Source organism: Aegilops tauschii, chromosome 7 (assembly GCF_002575655.3).
Source record: "Aegilops tauschii subsp. strangulata cultivar AL8/78 chromosome 7, Aet v6.0, whole genome shotgun sequence".
NCBI classification, from domain to species: domain Eukaryota; kingdom Viridiplantae; phylum Streptophyta; class Magnoliopsida; order Poales; family Poaceae; genus Aegilops; species Aegilops tauschii.
Genome location: NC_053041.3, coordinates 527,052,327 through 527,071,659, shown reverse-complemented (window position 1 = coordinate 527,071,659; position 19,333 = coordinate 527,052,327). Strand labels below are relative to the sequence as shown.

General features: G+C 46.0%; 1 protein-coding gene across 2 annotated transcripts; it reads right to left on the bottom strand.

Moving 5' to 3' along the window:
• Window positions 1-242: 242 nt before the first annotated feature.
• Window positions 243-8,871, bottom strand: LOC109767386 (uncharacterized). Of its 2 annotated transcripts, none has more exons than XM_020326139.4 (9): window positions 8,669-8,871; window positions 3,790-4,850; window positions 3,470-3,711; window positions 3,297-3,376; window positions 3,000-3,128; window positions 2,808-2,903; window positions 1,026-1,818; window positions 747-947; window positions 243-650 (listed from the first exon to the last, which is right to left on the bottom strand). In XM_020326139.4, the coding sequence occupies exons 2-9, from the start codon at window positions 4,737-4,739 to the stop codon at window positions 520-522; spliced, it is 2,622 nt and encodes an 873-aa protein (XP_020181728.1). In that variant the 5' UTR covers window positions 4,740-4,850; window positions 8,669-8,871; the 3' UTR covers window positions 243-519. The 2 variants fall into 2 exon arrangements, with proteins under 2 accessions (XP_020181728.1, XP_020181727.1); XM_020326138.4 differs by lacking the exon at window positions 8,669-8,871 and adding an exon at window positions 8,034-8,264.
• Window positions 8,872-19,333: the final 10,462 nt, after the last annotated feature.

Here is a 19,333-nt window from a genome sequence, read left to right as displayed (position 1 = left end):
AGTCCTTAGGCCATTGCCAACTTCTTTCCTCGTCCTGCAAGAAGTATTTTTGCACCACCGGTCGAAGGAAGAAGCCTTGTGGTGATGTATACAGCACCAACCGGGCGTGCCAATTGCCATGTCGAGGTTAGAACGCCAAGAAATTCCTGGCCTAGGTTCAGCACTGGACAAACGGGTAAACTAGGAGTACCACAGAGATTAAATAACACCACCACGGCCACAGGCACATAAAACAGAGGAGATAACGGTTGCCAAGTTCAACAGATAAACAGTTACTTGTGTTCAGAGTCGACAGGGTGACTGGTATGTATCCCTACAGATTGACCCAAACTAACAGCACATCCCACTGGTTTGTTTACACCTGAGCTAACAGCACAAGTTCCCCCCGCCTGTACAACGGCAAGCCAAGCCACCATCCAGCACATGAAACGGGTAAACATTTACATGTACAGCAACAGAGATCCAAAACGGGGACCAAAGGGGTCATCGGCGGTGCAGTCTCGGCTGTCCCCTCTGCTACTACTTGCCCTTCTCTCGCGGAGTTGACAGGGCGACGAGGATGTCAGCCGCCTGAGCGACGTTGCTGCCGGGCTCAGGGACGGGCGCCGATGGCTTATTGCAGGGTCCAAATTGTACGGCCTCCCCGGTTGCTGCAATTGGTAAAGGAGTGTTTGTGTCAGTGGAAACAGGAATGATGGTAGCTAAGATGTCACAGGTTAAAAGGCGTTTGTTTATGACAGACGTACTCGGTGCAGGAGCAGTATAATCCATGGTGGCTGCACTCGGCGCCTGAGAGTGCTCGCCTTCAGATGCTGTATTTGTTGTTGGAGCCCCATGGAACGCTGGCTCGTTATTGCTTGATGCTGGAGGATCATGGCAGTTTGGCGCGATACTCAGTGCTAGAGAATCGCAGCCTTCAGCGCTCAAAGCTGAAGAGTTCACATGTCCTGCATGATCATGAACAGCCTCGATGATTCGCATTTTTGTTAGGAAAGAATCAGTTTTACACATGATCCACAAGTTACCTGGCACGTGAGCTGGAGCTGCGACAGAAGAACTCAAATCACCACCATGGCACTTAGTTGGATAAATTACTTGGCTTTGTGGCGCAATACTCAGTGAAAGAAATTCCGGGCCTTCAGGTGTCATTCTTGGCACAGAGCTGGGACTTTTCATCCCTCTGAATTTGGTGCTTCCCAGTGCCAAAACTGGCCCAGGACATTCAGAGCCCTTCAGACTGAGTCCCGGAGCACCAATCCCACGGCCTTTTGAGGCATTAGTTGGTGCTGGAGAAGCATAACCATGAGGTCTCATACTTGGTGCAACACCATTGCTACCTTCCGCACCACGAGATGCAGATTTTCCAGAAGCTGTCCTCCGAAGGACGTCATGAAGTGTAGGTGCCATTCTAGCTGCAGAAGGATCCTGATTTTTGGCACCATGATTTGCAGAGCTTTCAGGTGACATTATTCGTATAGGAGAATCCCTACTTTTGGGTTTCACACTTGGGGAAGCTAGGCATATGCCACCAGAAGAAGTAGATGTTTCAGGCACACTGCTTGGTGCGACAGAATCATGGCTTTTGGGCACCGTAGCTACTGCAAGAGTATCACATCCTTTGGTGCTAAGAGCTGTGGAACTTTCAGCCAATGTATTTGGTCCACAGGAATCACCAAGGTTACCAAGAGTTAGTGCACAATGCCCAGTTGTTTTATCCAAGGATATGTATTCTTCTGTTGTCCTTGCAGGATCTTCTGCTGCTACCCTTGCAGGATCACTGGACATCACTTCGACAGAAGATTTATGCCATAGTGATGGCTGCAACAGATCCAAAAATAAAGTTATGCTAAACACAAACCTTACTAGCCTGTAATATTTGTACATATATAACTGGTGTGCTTGAGAAGGGCAGCAACAACAACAACAAAGCCTTTTGTCCCAAGCAAGTTGGGGTAGGGTAAAATATATTCGAATGATATCTATATTCATGTATCAAATTCGTTACAATGAATCGTAAAATTCTCAACCAACAAATATAGCAAATAATTAGTAGTTCTTGGAGTTTTTTATCCAGTTTTCCTTTCCATAAATGGATCATGTGTGCCTCATTCTACGAGCTATGTGCTTACAAACCATCATACAGAATTTATGATACATGCTACTGGAGTTAAAACATTCTGAACTGTGCACCATCACCACTTAATTGCAAATTAGGATTCCTAGAAACAGGAGTTGCATATCTAATACCTTCCCTTCTGGAAAGATAACTGGTGGTGGTTTTGGAGAGGTGCATGTGTGTCATGCAGCCATATTTATGCATTACACATCACACGATCACAAACTGAATTTTATGTACAGAATTTATGATACATGCTACTGGAGTTAAAAGATTCTGCCCTGTGCACCATCACCACTTAATTGCAAATTAGGATTCCTAGAAACAGGAGTTGCATATCTAATACCTTCCTTCTGGAAAGATAACTGGTGGTGGTTTTGGAGAGGTGCATGTCTGTCATGCAGCCATATCCATGCATTACACATCACACGATCACAAACTGAATTTTATGTTGTATACACTTATGAACGTAAGTGCAAGCTGTGTGCATCTAGTACCAGTTCCGCAAAGGAACATGACGACTGGCAAGCTTCACATGTGGGCCTATCCTCCCTATATAATTTTGTGTGTGACCATTTACAGGCACAAGTATGACTACATGAGCCAACAGCTACATTAGTGTGTGGATGCACTGAGAAATATGCATATTAATGTAGGTGCCTTAAGGAAGAAAACACAACAGGAGACTTACACAGTAATGGAGCTTCTTTAAAGTTTCCAAAAGTAACTTTTCTCCGACTATTATTATCATCTTCTTCACCATTTCTTCACGACTTATTTCGTTTTCCTGACAGATAGAGAAAAGGAATGTTCCATTGCCCATCATACCACCAAAAAATGGAAGCTAATAGACACGACATTACTTATTAGACTCTGATAGTACCTTCAGCTCTTCATAATGATGGAAGAGCAGTTCCTTTGCTACAGATGATATATTGTCTTGGATCATTGCAAACAGAACTCTGAAGGATATCCATGGGGATGTTGGTGCTTCACCAGTTTCACCCATTATCTGCATACAGATAGGTCTGGTTGCATAAGTGGAGTATTGTGAACCAAAGCTAAGAACATTACATGAAGCAGATAATGTAAAATATCGAGCAGCATAGCTTGACTTCTACAAGAACAAGCTTCTATTGTCCAACTGTGATCAATCTGAAAAAACAGTAAGGTGCCTCACAGGTTGAAGAGTAGAAATATCCATAGCAACTTCTTTTGGTGATGGGTGAAACCATAAACCCTTCAAGCCAAGTAAATAATCTGAAAATAAGTTCACCAAAAAGACAGACTCACTCCACTTATCTTGTCTTGATATGACATATTAAAGGTCTTAACACTTATTAACCATCTTACTTCGAACTTTTGGTGAAAGTCTGAAACTAACAAGATATTCTAAACGGATGTGAGTGTTAAGATGGGATGGCCACATAACATAACACTTTGGGTTGGAGCAATCATCAACTCCAGAATCATATATCTCGCTGCTTGGAAAAGAATCTTGTGATCCAGGCGTGATAGCTTCCATGTTGCCCAATATCACTCGGCACAATAACATATACTGCACCGCTTTTTCGTCAACATCACAAAGACCGACACTGCCAAACAATGAAATACGATCAAGTATGTTAACTGATAAAATGGAATAGTCAGCATACTGAGTTAAGATAACACACCTGGTAAAGGCTCGATCTTCTGGTGAAAGATAAACACCAGCGCTCAAGCATGCCTTCTCAGCAGGTTTTCCGGTGTTACCAAACCCATTAATTAGAATCCTAACTATGTCACTCTTCGTAGAACCCAGCCATCCATATCTTACATTTGAATCACCACGATCTTCTTTGGTGCAGCTCATTTGTTTTTCAAAAGCTTGAAGTCGACACTGAGCAGTGATATCATTCGGGGAGTAGCGGTGGATATGAAGTATGTTATTCGGTGTTGCAAACGGACCCATACCAGAGAGAAAAAGGTCCTGAACAAGCAAAAAGTCTTCGCTTCCTCTTTCCACAGATGTGATCTTTTTACGTAATATGTCTGCAGTGGAAGGCTTATGTGGCCCCGGAGGGCCAGATTCAAGAACAACTTGCTTCACCACTTCCTCTGGAGAACTTACAGCCTTATCCAGCATTATTCCCTGTGCACCATCCTCAACATTACTAGAGTCCAAATTGGCCGTTTCATCACCTTCCTCGTCAAAGAACAGAGAAGGGAAAAAGCCCTTTCCAGTATCATCATACCATGCAACAGATCGCTGTTTTCTTGTTTGTAGGTTGACAAGACTCATTGACAAGAAATCAACAAGAACAGGCTCATCATCCATCACAGCCACAACACTAGATTTGCCGCCTTTAAATCCTTCAATCAGGGACTTCATTATTAGCTCAGGAAAATTGTGCCAAGAATCTTGTTTGTAAAACACGATACGGCTGGGAACTCCACTTTTCAGGTAATTGACGCAATCACTAGCAAGATTAGGTCGCGTGCAACAGCACTTGCACCGTTTAGCAGATGGATCAGAGGGTCCATTGTCAACCACGACTCGACGAGACTTGCAATCTTTTGACAGGCAGTTGTCGACAAGCTTGCGCTTCAAGCACAAGGGTTTGGATTCTTGTGGCGATGCCATTGTCTAGCTTGGTTCCTAACAGAACAGATGGAGAAATACGAAATAACCTTAATATGGTACACAATTTACAGGTCTCCCTTCATTTTGACCACACAGCGGTAGAGAATGATCCTGTATGAGGTAATGAATGATGTCAGTCATACAAAATACACGAGTCAAGAATTTATGCATGGAAGTCGTATCTAACTAATTCACAGAAGCATACTTGACTTCACGGTACTTGACTCCGAAAAAGGAAAATCAACAAATATATACTGAAGGGCCAAAACAAAGTATGTTCTTTTACACCAAACAAAAATTGGTAGGATAGTTGAATGCTTATTTCTAGCCTCACCACCAGGACATGTTTACTGCAACAGTATATAGAGTGTAACAATAAGTGCTAAATGCTCTTCGTGCTATTGTAATCGGCATGATATGATACTCCCTCCGTCCCATAACATAAGACGTTTTTTGACACTATAGTTCAATAGAGTAATTTCTTACACAACAATAAGGACAGGCCCAGTGCTAGAAGCTCCCACACCAGGTGGAGTCTGGGGAAGGATTATAGGATGTAACCCTTACCCCTGCACAAGTGGGGAGTACTTCACCACTGCGCCAGGCCCGTCCAAGAAGCCTTTTTTATACAAGTACAAATATACATAAAAAAACTACAAGATATTCTTGACACAACCTTCCTTGTTTTAAGCCATAAAATTGAAGTTGTTAAATAATGACACTGACATGAGCATATAGCTACTTGTGGGCCAAGAAATCGTACTGCATGTGTTCAGCATGATACGAGAAGCGGTTAACAACACAAATCATTCAACGTGTAAAAACTGGCATGCATTAATGATACTAAAGCTTGTCTACGTGCGTTATCCACGTAGCAAGTGGAACAGGTCAGGCAAGTAGGAACTAACAGAAATGGCATTGCAAAACAACATCATCATGTGCAAGCATTCGAAAGAAAAACTGCCAGTTTTCGTGTATTAATTCTACACCGCGAAGCAATATGCAGAAACAATTCCGCAATGTTAGCAACTGTGCAGCAGGAAACCATAGAAATACCCATCCCTGTATGAAAACATATAGGGTGCATCCACCCCATGGGGTGCTACCATGACCCAGCCCTACATATACACGTGTCACATTAATTTCAGAAGGAAACGCCAACATTACCATTTTGGTCGGATACAGACAATAGCCAAATCAAGAAAGTTACTCATGAACCAACAAATTCTTTTCTGCAAGTAATGAAGTACCGATATAAGATACTCTGGACTAAACGCCTAAATTTTTGTTCTGCTGTATTAAGCCGAAAACTTTAATCTTTTTAATTAGTAAAACTGCATGGCATTCAAATTTTACCAATGCCTTGGGCGATACGTAATACTCCGATACAACTTGCGGACCAAGAAACCATATTTGCAGGTACGTCTTCTCGGGGAGAGATACACACACGCGCGAGGAAAGCATTGCCACCACCCACTCTATGTGTTCCAACCATCGTTCGACGCCCGACAGTGCACACGGCCCAGGTTCGGTTGAACATGAGGAAACAGGGAGCTAACCGCACCAATCATCCAATGAAATGAAATGGAAACTCCACGGCAAAGATACTATACCTTATTATAACCAACCAGTAAGTGTAACATGCATCTCAGAATCAGGATTAACAGAAATAGCACGCTCAGACGACCCGGTACATGGCCATTCAACATTTCAGGGAAATGAATGTGATATTTCTCTCGTGTATAGTAGATTGCACGGCATGACAGCATGAAAACAAACATAGGTACCATTCCACGGAGTTAAGGACTCGCCAGCAAAACCCTAAAATACACATCTCCGTACACACGGACTAAACAACGTCTAACAACCAATCTAAAAACTCAGCGCGTAGGCACGAGGATTCAATTGACCTTCCGCCCCTGAAATATGGTTGTTAGGCTGAAAACCCAACCACCAGAAAACAGGGGCGATACGTAATACTTCCCATAGAACAACTTGCGGACCAAAAAATCATATTTGCAGGTACCTCTTCTCAGGGAGATACACACCTGGGCGAGGAAAGCATTGCCACCACCCATTCTATGTGATCCCAACCATTGTTCGACGCCCGACGGTGCACATGGCCCAGATTCGGTTGAACATGAGGAAACAGGGGGCTAACAGCACCAATCATCCAATGAAATGAAATAGAAACTCCACGGCAAAGATGCTATACCTTACTATGACCAACCAGCAAGTCTAACATGCATCTCAGAATCAGAAATAACACGCTGAGACGACTCAGTACATGGCCATCCAACATTTCAGGGAAATGAATGTGATATTTCTCTCATGTATAGATTGCACGGCATGACAGCATGAAAACAAACATAGGTACCATTCCACGGAGTTAAGAACTTGCCAGCAAAACCCTAAAATACACATCTCCGTACACACGGACTAAACAACGTCTAACAACCAATCTAAAAACTCAGCACGTAGGCACGAGGATTCAATTGACCTTCCGCCCCTGAAATATGGTTGTTAGGCTGAAAACCCAACCACCAGAAAACAGGGGCGATACTTAATACTTCCCATAGAACAACTTGCGGACCAAGAAATCATATTAGCAGGTACCTCTTCTCAGGGAGATACACACGCGCGAGGAAGGCATTGCCACCACCCACTCTACGTGCTCCAACCATCGTTCAACGCATGACAGTGCACACGGCCCAGATTCGGTTGAACATAAGGAAACAGGGGGCTAACAACACCAATCATCCAAGGAAATGAAATGGAAACTCCGCCGCGAAGATACTATACCTCATTATAACCAACCGCAACCAGCAAGTGTAGCACCCATCTCAGAAGCGGAATTAACAGAAATAGCACGCTGAGACGACTCAGTACATGAGCATCCAACATTTCAGGGAAATGAATGTGATATTTCCCTCGTGTATGTATAGATTGCACGGCATGACGGCATGAAAACAAGCATAGGTACCATTCCTCGGAGTTAAGTACTTGCCAGCAAAACCCTAAAATACACATCTCCGTACACGCTGACTAAACAACGTCTGACAACCAATCTAAAAACTCGGTGCGTAGGCACGAGGATTCAATCGACCTTCCACCCCCAAAAAATGGTTTTTTAGGCCGAAAACCCAACCACCGGAGAACAGGGGCGGACGCAGCCGCCGCACGGGGGTCGGACTGAGGCAGATCTGGAAGAATTAGACTGTACCGAAGCAAAAAAGAACACCAGGGCAGAGCGAACAAACAATTCGAGCGGCAGCAAAGCTAGGGCTTCCTCACCGGCGAGAGGAACCACGGCCGACGGATCTTCGGACCACGCCGGCCCACCCGGATTGGGGTGGCGGTGGGGGTGGGGTGGGCGGAGGAGGAGCTCGCCGGCGGAGAGGAAGGGGTGTGGCCACCGCGCTGATGGTTCCGTGCTGCCGGCGCTGGCAAAGGGGATCTTTTTTTTATTTCGCGAGGAGAGACTTGCTTGGGACGGACGAAAAAGTAGAAACCGCCGCCGGGTGCGGGTGGCAGGCAGTAGCGGCGGCGGGACTGGACTGGACTGGGTCGGCCGAATGCGCTGTGGGCCAGGCCCGCAGCATCCGAGCCGCATGGTCGCCCCGAAAGCAAATTTGGCCCAAAGAGTCGGAAAAAAAAAAAAAACACTAGCGGCGTACCGAACAAGAAAATGGGGAAAAGCTCCATCAGCTCAACTGGCGGCCGTCAGTAATCTGCTCAACATGTGTGCAGCTGCAGCGGATTTAATTTGCAAATTCAATAGCAACTCGGCGAGCAGTAGCGTCGGCAAGCAAGCAGCGACGAGCACCAGCAGAATCCAACAGCAGGCAACACTGCGAAAACAAGCAAGCAACCGACCAAAATTCAAGCAGATGGATGGAGAGGGGCAGCCGTATGGGAACGGGACGAACACGAGAAGGTAGACGACGGGGGCTGGGGCGGGGGCGGGGGCGGGAGAGGCGGCCGCCGCCGGCCTGCAGGCGCTGCGCCACCGCCGATTCACGATCTAGGTCTTCGGGATGGGGAAGTGCGTTGTGCGGTGCCTACTGCCGCCCGTGCCTTTGGGGCAGTGGAGACTCGCCAGTGCAGCGGCGCAAGGAGGTGACGAGAACCTACCTGGTTGGGTTGGGCTTGGGCCTATGCAGTGAGCTGGGGTAGCTAACCCAAAGGCCGGAAACGCAGAAAATAATCCTAAAAAACGCAGAAAATGGACTGGAACACCCCTAAAAAAATGGACTGGAAACCGAATTGAACCCACCCGCTGAGGTGGCGAGCTCGCTTCCGGTGAGTCGGTGCGGCGATGGTGAGGGTAACCCTAGCCAATCTTTCTGCAGAGGAGCCGAATTGCTACTGCATCTAACTACAAAAATTTGCAACCAAATGATGGTTGTGGGCTGCCGGCAAGTAGCTTCATGAAGGCCATCTTCGAGCACTGTTCTATGGATGCGCCCATGAGCTTCAGAGGAAGCATTCAGGTCTTTGCAAAGGAAAAAAAAACTTTTTCATGCAACTCGTGCAGGCGACGTAACCGCCTCGTCATAAAGGTTGTCTTACTGTAATTAAAGTCCTAGCTCTATCCTATAACGAAACTGCCTCACGTACGATCAACTGGCATACGATTTGTACGAGAAGAGACAGGCGCGTTTTCTGAGGTCTTGGCCCATCACACCAGATGAGTCTTGTCGTACACAGATCCTACAGAATTTGATCGTACGTATAGCAGCTCTCATCCTATAACGTACTTAAGAGAGAAAGATTTGGTGTCCATGAACGTAGTTGTCGGACAATAATGTGCAAGCTCTCTACTGGCCGGGTTCTCTCCTTTCTCATATCCCCTTCGCTAGGTCTCTACTCTAGGCTTTAGCAGATGGACCACAGGCGAGCTGAGCCGTGAGATTGGTTGTGAGTTTGAAGCTTTATTTCCATCATTGTCAATACCATTTTATTCGAAAAATGAGAGTCTAGAGAGAACAAAATTTTATGATTCAAGAAGTGTGATTGTTCAATGTTTGTATATGATGAGTCTAATCCCACTAGTAGAAAACTGGGCTTTGGTCACAGGGCAATATTCACATTAGTCCCGGTTCAGTCACGAACCGGGACTAATGTGAGCATTGGTCCCGGTTCGTGCGGCCAGGGGCCTGCCGGGCCTCGTGGGGGCATTGGTCCCGGTTCGTCCGGCCCCTTTGGTCCCGGTTGGTGGGACAAACCGGGACCAATGGGCCTCGCTCCTGGCCCACCACCATTGGTCCCGGTTGGTGGCTTGAACCGGGACCAGAGGCTCGCCCTTTAGTCCCGATTCATACCACAAACCGGGACTAAAGGGTTGGTCCTAGTAGCGGTCAGAGTTTAGTCCCACCTCGCCAACCGAAGGGCACTCACACCTGTTTATAAGCCCGTCCCTCTCTGCCTTGTTGAGCTCCTCTCAAAGTGAAAATAGATGCCCTTATACAGGGAATTTGACCTAAATTCAGAGTAAATTTCTTTGAATTTCATAAAAAATTATTATGAATTTAGGTTGAATTTTCTCTATAGGCGCATCTATGTTCGTTTTTTATAGTAAATAAAATAAATAAACCTTAATAAAATAAATAAAAATAAATAAACCTTAATAAAATAGAATAAAATAAACTATAGTAAATAAAAAAATAAACCTTAATAAAATAAATAAAAATAGCAGCAGTAAAATAAATAAAAATAGCAGCAGTAAAAAAAATAAAAATAAAATAAATAAAGTAAAATACATAAGTAATTAGAAACAAAATGGAATAAAATAAATATGTTTTTTGTTGTAAGTAGAAACAAAACAAAATAAATAAACAAAAGAGAAAACAAAAAACAGGGAAAAAATTATGCCACCTACTGGGCCACCACGGCCTGAATACGACTTGAAACCCATCCATGCGCCAGGATTCAGGCCCGCAGAAGGCCCAGTATGCCCCACAGGCAAAGAGAACGGTTAGGCCCGAAAGCCTGCAGTTGAGAGGAGCTCGAGAGGGTGGGCGCAGCAGCGCTTATAAACCACTCTCGAGCTCTCTCAACTAGCGAGGTGGGACTAAACTTTTGACGCGGGGCAGCACAAGGCCTTTGGTCCCGGTTGGTGCCACCAACCGGGACTAAAGGGGGGCATGCGTACCGGTTCGTGGCACCAACCGGGACCAATGCCCCCCCTTAGTCCCGGTTGGTGCCACGAACCGGGACCAATGAGTTGCCTATATATACCCCATCGCCACAGCAGAGCACTCCACAGTGCTCTATTTTTTCTGGCCGGCGAGGGGAGGGCATTTGGGTGCTCTAGCTCACCTCCTATGCACATGAGGTGTTCGATGAAATCTTTCTCCTCTCGAAACTCGACCTCCGAGCTCCATTTTCCCCGAGATTTGTCTAGGTTTAGCGGTCCGTCACGTCCCGTCCCCGTCTTCACCGCCGTCGACCGCCCGCGCCGATCTCGTCGCCAGCACCACCATGGTGAGCCTCTTGTGTTGGGGATCGTAGCAGAATTTTAAAATTTCCTACGCATCACCAAGATCCATCTATGGATTATACTAGCAACGAGGGGAAGGAGTGCATCTACATACCCTTGTAGATCACGAGCGGAAGCGTTCCAATGAACGAGGTTGATGGAGTCGTACTCGCCGTGATCCAAATCACCGATGACCGAGTGCCGAACGGACGGCACCTCCGCGTTCAACACACGTACGGAGCAGCGACGTCTCCTCCTTCTTGATCCAGCAAGGGGAAAGGAGAGGTTGATGGAGATCCAGCAGCACGACAGCGTGGTGGTGGATGTAGCGGGATCTCGGCAGGGCTTCGCCAAGCTTCTGCGAGAGGGAGAGGTGTTGCAGGGGAGGAGGGAGGCGCCAAAGGCTGTGGTCTTGCTGCCCTCCCTTCCCCCCCCCCCCTTTATATAGGCCCCCTGGGAGGGGGGGACGCCGGCCAAGAACCCATCTGTGGGGGGGGCGGCGGCCAAGGGGGGGAACTTCCCCCCAAGTCAAGTGGGGCGCCCCCCCACCCTAGGGTTTCCAACCCTAGGCGTAGGGGGAGGCCCATGGGGGGCGCCCCAGCCCACTAAGGGCTGGTTCCCTTCCCACTTCAGCCCATGGGGCCCTCCGGGATAGGTGGCCCCACCCGGTGGACCCCCGGGACCCTTCCGGTGGTCCCGGTACAATATCGATAACCCCCGAAACTTTCCCGGTGGCCGAAACTGGACTTCCTATATATAATTCTTCACCTCCGGACCATTCCGGAACTCCTCGTGACGTCCGGGATCTCATCCGGGACTCCGAACAACTTTCGGGTCTCCGCATACTCATATCTCTACAACCCTAGCGTCACCGAACCTTAAGTGTGTAGACCCTACGGGTTCGGGAGACATGCAGACATGACCGAGACGCCTCTCCGGTCAATAACCAACAGCGGGATCTGGATACCCATGTTGGCTCCCACATGTTCCACGATGATCTCATCGGATGAACCACGATGTCGAGGATTCAATCAATCCCGTATACAATTCCCTTTGTCAATCGGTATGTTACTTGCCCGAGATTCGATCGTCGGTATCCCAATACCTTGTTCAATCTCGTTACCGGCAAGTCTCTTTACTCGTACCGTAATGCATGATCCCGTGACTAACTCCTTAGTCACATTGAGCTCATTATGATGATGCATTACCGAGTGGGCCCAGAGATACCTCTCCGTTATACGAAGTGACAAATCCCAGTCTCGATCCGTGCCAACCCAACAGACACTTTCGGAGATACCCGTAGTGTACCTTTATAGTCACCCAGTTACGTTGTGACGTTTGGCACACCCAAAGTACTCCTACGGTATCTGGGAGTTGCACGATCTCATGGTCTAAGGAGAAGATACTTGACATTGGAAAAGCTCTAGCAAACGAACTACACGATCTTTGAGCTATGCTTAGGATTGGGTCTTGTCCATCACATCATTCTCCTAATGATGTGATCCCGTTATCAATGACATCCAATGTCCATAGTCAGGAAACCATGACTATCTGTTGATCAACGAGCTAGTCAACTAGAGGCTTACTAGGGACACGTTGTGGTCTATGTATTCACACATGCATTACGATTTCCGGATAATACAATTATAGCATGAACAATAGACAATTACCATGAACAAAGAAATATAATAATAACCATTTATTATTGCCTCTAGGGCATATTTCCAATAGTCTCCCACTTGCACTAGAGTCAATAATCTAGTTACATTGTGATGAATCGAACACCCATTGCGTCCTGGTGTTGATCATGTTTTTCTCTAGGGAGAGGTTTAGTCAACGGATCTGCTACATTCAGGTCCGTATGTACTTTACAAATATCTATGTCTCCATTTTGAACACTTTCACGAATGGAGTTGAAGCGACGCTTGATATGCCTGGTCTTCCTGTGAAACCTGGGCTCCTTCGCAAGGGCAATAGCTCCAGTGTTGTCACGAAAGAGAGTCATCGGGCCCGACGCATTGGGAATCACCCCTAGGTCGGTAATGAACTCCTTCATCTAGACTGCTTCCTGTGCTGCCTCCGAGGCTGCCATGTATTCCGCTTCACATGTAGATCCCGCCACGACGCTTTGCTTGCAACTGCACCAGCTTACTGCCCCTCCATTCAAAATATACACGTATCCGGTTTGTGACTTCGAGTCATCCAGATCTGTGTCGAAGCTAGCGTCGACGTAACCCTTTACGACGAGCTCTTCGTCACCTCCATAAACGAGAAACATATCCTTAGTCCTCTTCAGGTACTTCAGGATATTCTTGACCGCTGTCCAGTGTTCCATGCCGGGATTACTTTGTTACCTTCCTACCAAACTTACGGCAAGGTTTACATCAGGTCTGGTACACAGCATGGCATACATAATAGACCCTATGGCCGAGGCATAGGGGATGACACTCATCTTTTCTCTATCTTCTGCCATGGTCAGGCATTGAGTCGTGCTCAATTGCACACCTTGCAATACAGGCAAGAACCCCTTCTTGGACTGATCCATATTGAACTTCTTCAATATCTTGTCAAGGTACGTACTCTGTGAAAGACCAATGAGGCGTCTTGATCTATCTCTATAGATCTTGATGCCTAGTATATAAGCAGCTTCTCCAAGGTCCTTCATTGAAAAACACTTATTCAAATAGGCCTTTATACTTTCCAAGAATTCTATATCATTTCCCATCAATAGTATGTCATCCACATACAATAAGAGAAATGCTACAGAGCTCCCACTCACTTTCTTGTAAACACAGGCTTCTCCATAAGTCTGTGTAAACCCAAACGCTTTGATCATCTCATCAAAGCGAATGTTCCAACTCCGAGATGCTTGCACCAGCCCATAGATTGAGCGCTGGAGCTTGCATACTTTGTTAGCATTCTTAGAATCGACAAAACCTTCCGGCTGCATCATATACAACTCTTCCTTAAGGAAGCCGTTAAGGAATGCCGTTTTGACGTCCATCTGCCATATCTCATAATCATAGTATGCGACAATTGCTAACATGATTCGGACGGACTTTAGCTTCGCTACGGGTGAGAAAGTCTCATCGTAGTCAACCCCTTGAACTTGTCGATAACCCTTAGCGACAAGTCGAGCCTTATAGATGGTCACATTACCATCCGCGTCTGTCTTCTTCTTAAAGATCCATTTATTTTCTATGGCTCGCCAATCATCGGGCAAGTCAGTCAAAGTCCATACTTCGTTTTCATACATGGATCCTATCTCGGATTTCATGGCTTCTAGCCATTAGTCGGAATCCGGGCCCGCCATCGCTTCTTCATAGTTCAAAGGTTCACCGTTGTCTAACAACATGACTTCCAGGACAGGGTTGCCGTACCACTCTGGTGCGGAACGTGTCCTTGTGGACCTACGAAGTTCAGCAGTAACTTGATCCGAAGCTTCATGATCATCATCATTAACTTCCTCCCCAGTCGGTGTAGGCACCACAGGAACATCTTCCCGCGCTGCGCTACTTTCCAGTTCGGAAGGGGTGACTATCACCTCATCAAGTTCCACTTTCCTCCCACTTAATTGTTTCGAGAGAAACTCTTTCTCCAGAAAGGACCCGTTCTTGGCAACGAAGATCTTGCCTTCGGATCTGAGGTAGAAGGTATACCCAATGGTTTCCTTAGGGTATCCTATGAAGACGCATTTTTCCGACTTGGGTTGAAGTTTTTCAGGTTGAAGTTTCTTGACATAAGCATCGCATCCCCAAACTTTTAGAAACGATAGCTTAGGTTTCTTCCCAAACCATAATTCATACGGTGTCGTCTCAACGGATTTCGACGGAGCCCTATTTAAAGTGAATGCGGCAGTCTCTAAAGCATAGCCCCAAAATGAGAGCGGTAAATCGGTAAGAGACATCATAGATCGCACCATATCCAATAGAGTGCGATTACGACGTTCGGACACACCGTTTCGCTGAGGTGTTCCAGGCGGCGTGAGTTGTGAAACGATTCCACATTTCCTTAAGTGCGCACCAAATTCGTGACTTAAATATTCTCCACCATGATCTGATCGTAAGAATTTTATTTTCCTGTCACGTTGATTCTCAACCTCACTCTGAAATTCCTTGAACTTTTCAAAGGTTTCAGACTTGTGTTTCATTAGGTAGACATACCCATATCTACTTAAGTCATCAGTGAGAGTGAGAACATAACGATATCCTCCGCGAGCCTCAACACTCATTGGACCGCACACATCGGTATGTATAATTTCCAATAAGTTGGTTTCTCGCTCCATTGTTCCGGAGAACGGAGTCTTGGTCATCTTACCCATGAGGCATGGTTCGCACGTGTCAAATGATTCGTAATCAAGAGACTCCAAAAGTCCATCTGCATGGAGCTTCTTCATGCACTTGACACCAATGTGACCAAGGCGGCAGTGCCACAAGTATGTGGGACTATCGTTATCAACTTTACATCTTTTGGTATTCACACTATGAATATGTGTAACATCACGTTCGAGATTCATCAAGAATAAACCATTGACCAGCGGGGCATGACCATAAAACATATCTCTCATATAAATAGAACAACCATTATTCTCGGATTTAAATGAGTAGCCATCTCGAATTAAACGAGATCCAGATACAATGTTCATGCTTAAAGCTGGCACTAAATAACAATTATTGAGGTTTAAAACTAATCCCGTAGGTAGATGCAGAGGTAGTGTGCCGACGGCGATCACATCGACCTTGGAACCATTCCCGACGCGCATCGTCACCTTGTCCTTTGCCAGTCTCCGCTTATTCCGCAGTTCCTGTTTTGAGTTACAAATATGAGCAACCGCACCGGTATCAAATACCCAGGAGCTACTACAAGTACTGGTAAGGTACACATCAATTACATGTATATCACATATACCTTTGGTGTTGCCGGCCTTCTTGTCCGCTAAGTATTTGGGGCAGTTCCGCTTCTAGTGACCACTTCCCTTGCAATAAAAGCACTCAGTCTCAGGCTTGGGTCCATTCTTCGACTTCTTCCCGGCAACTGGCTTACCGAGCGCGGCAACTCCCTTGCCGTCCTTCTTGAAGTTCTTCTTACCCTTGCCTTTCTTGAACTTAGTGGTTTTATTCACCATCAACACTTGATGTTCCTTTCTGATCTCCACCTCCGCTGATTTCAGCATTGAATATACCTCAGGAATGGTCTTTTCCATCCCCTGCATATTGAAGTTCATCACAAAGCTCTTGTAGCTCGGTGGAAGCGATTGAAGGATTCTGTCAATGACCGCGTCATCCGGGAGATTAACTCCCAGCTGAGACAAGCGGTTGTGTAACCCAGACATTCTGAGTATGTGCTCACTAACAGAACTATTTTCCTCCATTTTACAGCTGAAGAACTTGTCGGAGACTTCATATCTCTCGACCCGGGCATGAGCTTGGAAAACCATTTTCAGCTCTTCGAACATCTCATATGCTCCATGTTTCTCAAAACGCTTTTGGAGACCCGGTTCTAAGCTGTAAAGCATGCCGCACTGAACGAGGGAGTAATCATCAGCACGTGATTGCCAAGCGTTCATAACGTCTTGGTTCTCTGGGATTGGTGCTTCACCTAGCGGTGCTTCTAGGACATAATCTTTCTTGGCAGCTATGAGGATGATCCTCAGGTTCCGGACCCAGTCCGTATAGTTGCTGCCATCATCTTTCAGCTTGGTTTTCTCTAGGAACGCGTTGAAGTTGAGGACAACGTGGGCCATTTGATCTACAAGACATATTGTAAAGATTTTAGACTAAGTTCATGATAATTAAGTTCATCTAATCAAATTACTCAATGAACTCCCACTCAGATAGACATCCCTCTAGTCATCTAAGTGAAACATGATCCGAGTTAACTAGGCCGTGTCCGATCATCACGTGAGACGGACTAGTCAAGATCGGTGAACATCTTCATGTTGATCGTATCTTCTATACGATTCATGCTCGACCTTTCGGTCCTCCGTGTTCCGAGGCCATGTCTGTACATGCTAGGCTCGTCAAGTCAACCTAAGTGTATTGCGTGTGTCCCGAGGCCATGTCTGTACATGCTAGGCTCGTCAACACCCGTTGTATGCGAACGTTAGAATCTATCACACCCGATCATCACGTGGTGCTTCGAAACAACGAACCTTCGCAACGGTGCACAGTTAGGGAGAACACTTTCTTGAAATTATCATAAGGGATCATCTTACTTACTACCGTCGTTCTAAGCAAATAAGATGCAAAACATGATAAACATCACATGCAATCAAATAGTGACATGATATGGCCAATATCATTTTGCTCCTTTGATCTCCATCTTCGGGGCGCCATGATCATCTTTGTCACCGGCATGACACCATGATCTCCATCATCATGATCTCCATCATCGTGTCTTCATGAAGTTGTCACGCCAACGATTACTTCTACTTCTATGGCTAACGCGTTTAGCAATAAAGTAAAGTAATTTACATGGCGTTATTCAATGACACGCAGGTCATACAAAATAATAAAGACAACTCCTATGGATCCTGCCGTTTGTCATACTCATCGATATGCAAGTCGTGATTCCTATTACAAGAATATGATCAATCTCATACATCACATATATCATTCATCACATCTTCTGGCCATATCACATCACATAGCATATGCTGCAAAAACAAGTTAGACGTCCTCTAATTTTTGTTGCAAGTTTTTACGTGGCTTGTATAGGTTTCTAGAATGTTTCTTACCTACGTAAAACCACAACGTGATATGCCAATTTCTATTTACCCTTCATAAGGACCCTTTTCATCGAATCCGTTCCGACTAAAGTGGGAGAGACAGACACCCGCTAGCCACCTTATGCAACTAGTGCATGTCAGTCGGTGGAACTTGTCTCACGTAAGCGTACGTGTAACGTCGGTCTGGGCCGCTTCATCCCACAATACCGCCGAAACAAGATAAGACTAGTAGCGGCAAGAAGAATTGGCAACATCTACGCCCACAACTGCTTTGTGTTCTACTCGTGCATAGTAACTACGCATCGGCCTGGCTCATGATGCCACTGTTGGGGATCGTAGCAGAATTTTAAAATTTCCTACGCATCACCAAGATCCATCTATGGAGTATACTAGCAACGAGGGGAAAGGAGTGCATCTACATACCCTTGTAGATCGCGAGCGGAAGTGTTCCAATGAACGAGGTTGATGGAGTCGTACTCGCCGTGATCCAAATCACCGATGACCGAGTGCCGAACGGACGGCACCTCCGCGTTCAACACACGTACGGAGCAGCGACGTCTCCTCCTTCTTGATCCAGCAAGGGGAAAGGAGAGGTTGATGGAGATCCAGCAGCACGACGGCGTGGTGGTGGATGTAGCGGGATCTCGGCAGGGCTTCGCCAAGCTTCTGCGAGAGGGAGAGGTGTTGCAGGGGAGGAGGGAGGTGAAGGAAATATGCCCTAGAGGCAATAATAAAGTTATTATTTATTTCCTTATATCATGATAAATGTTTATTATTCATGCTAGAATTGTATTAACCGGAAACATAATACATGTGTGAATACATAGACAAACAGAGTGTCACTAGTATGCCTCTACTTGACTAGCTCGTTAATCAAAGATGGTTATGTTTCCTAGCCATAGACATAAGTTGTCATTTGATTAACGAGATCACCTCATTAGGAGAATGACGTAATTGACTTGACCCATTCCGTTAGCTTAGCACTCGATCGTTTAGTATGTTGCTATTGCTTTCTTGATGACTTATACATGTTCCTATGACTATGAGATTATGCAACTCCCGTTTACCGGAGGTACTTTGTGTGCTACCAAACGTCACAACGTAAATGGGTGATTATAAAGGTGCTCTACAGGTGTCTCCAAAGGTACTTGTTGGGTTGGCGTATTTCGAGATTAGGATTTGTCACTCCAATTGTCGGAGAGGTATCTCTGGGCCCACTCGGTAATGCACATCACTATAAGCCTTGCAAGCATTGTGACTAATGAGTTAGTTGCGGGATGATGTATTACGGAACGAGTAAAGAGACTTGCCAGTAACGAGATTGAACTAGGTACCGAGATACCGACGATCAAATCTCGGGCAAGTAACATACCGGTGACAAAGGGA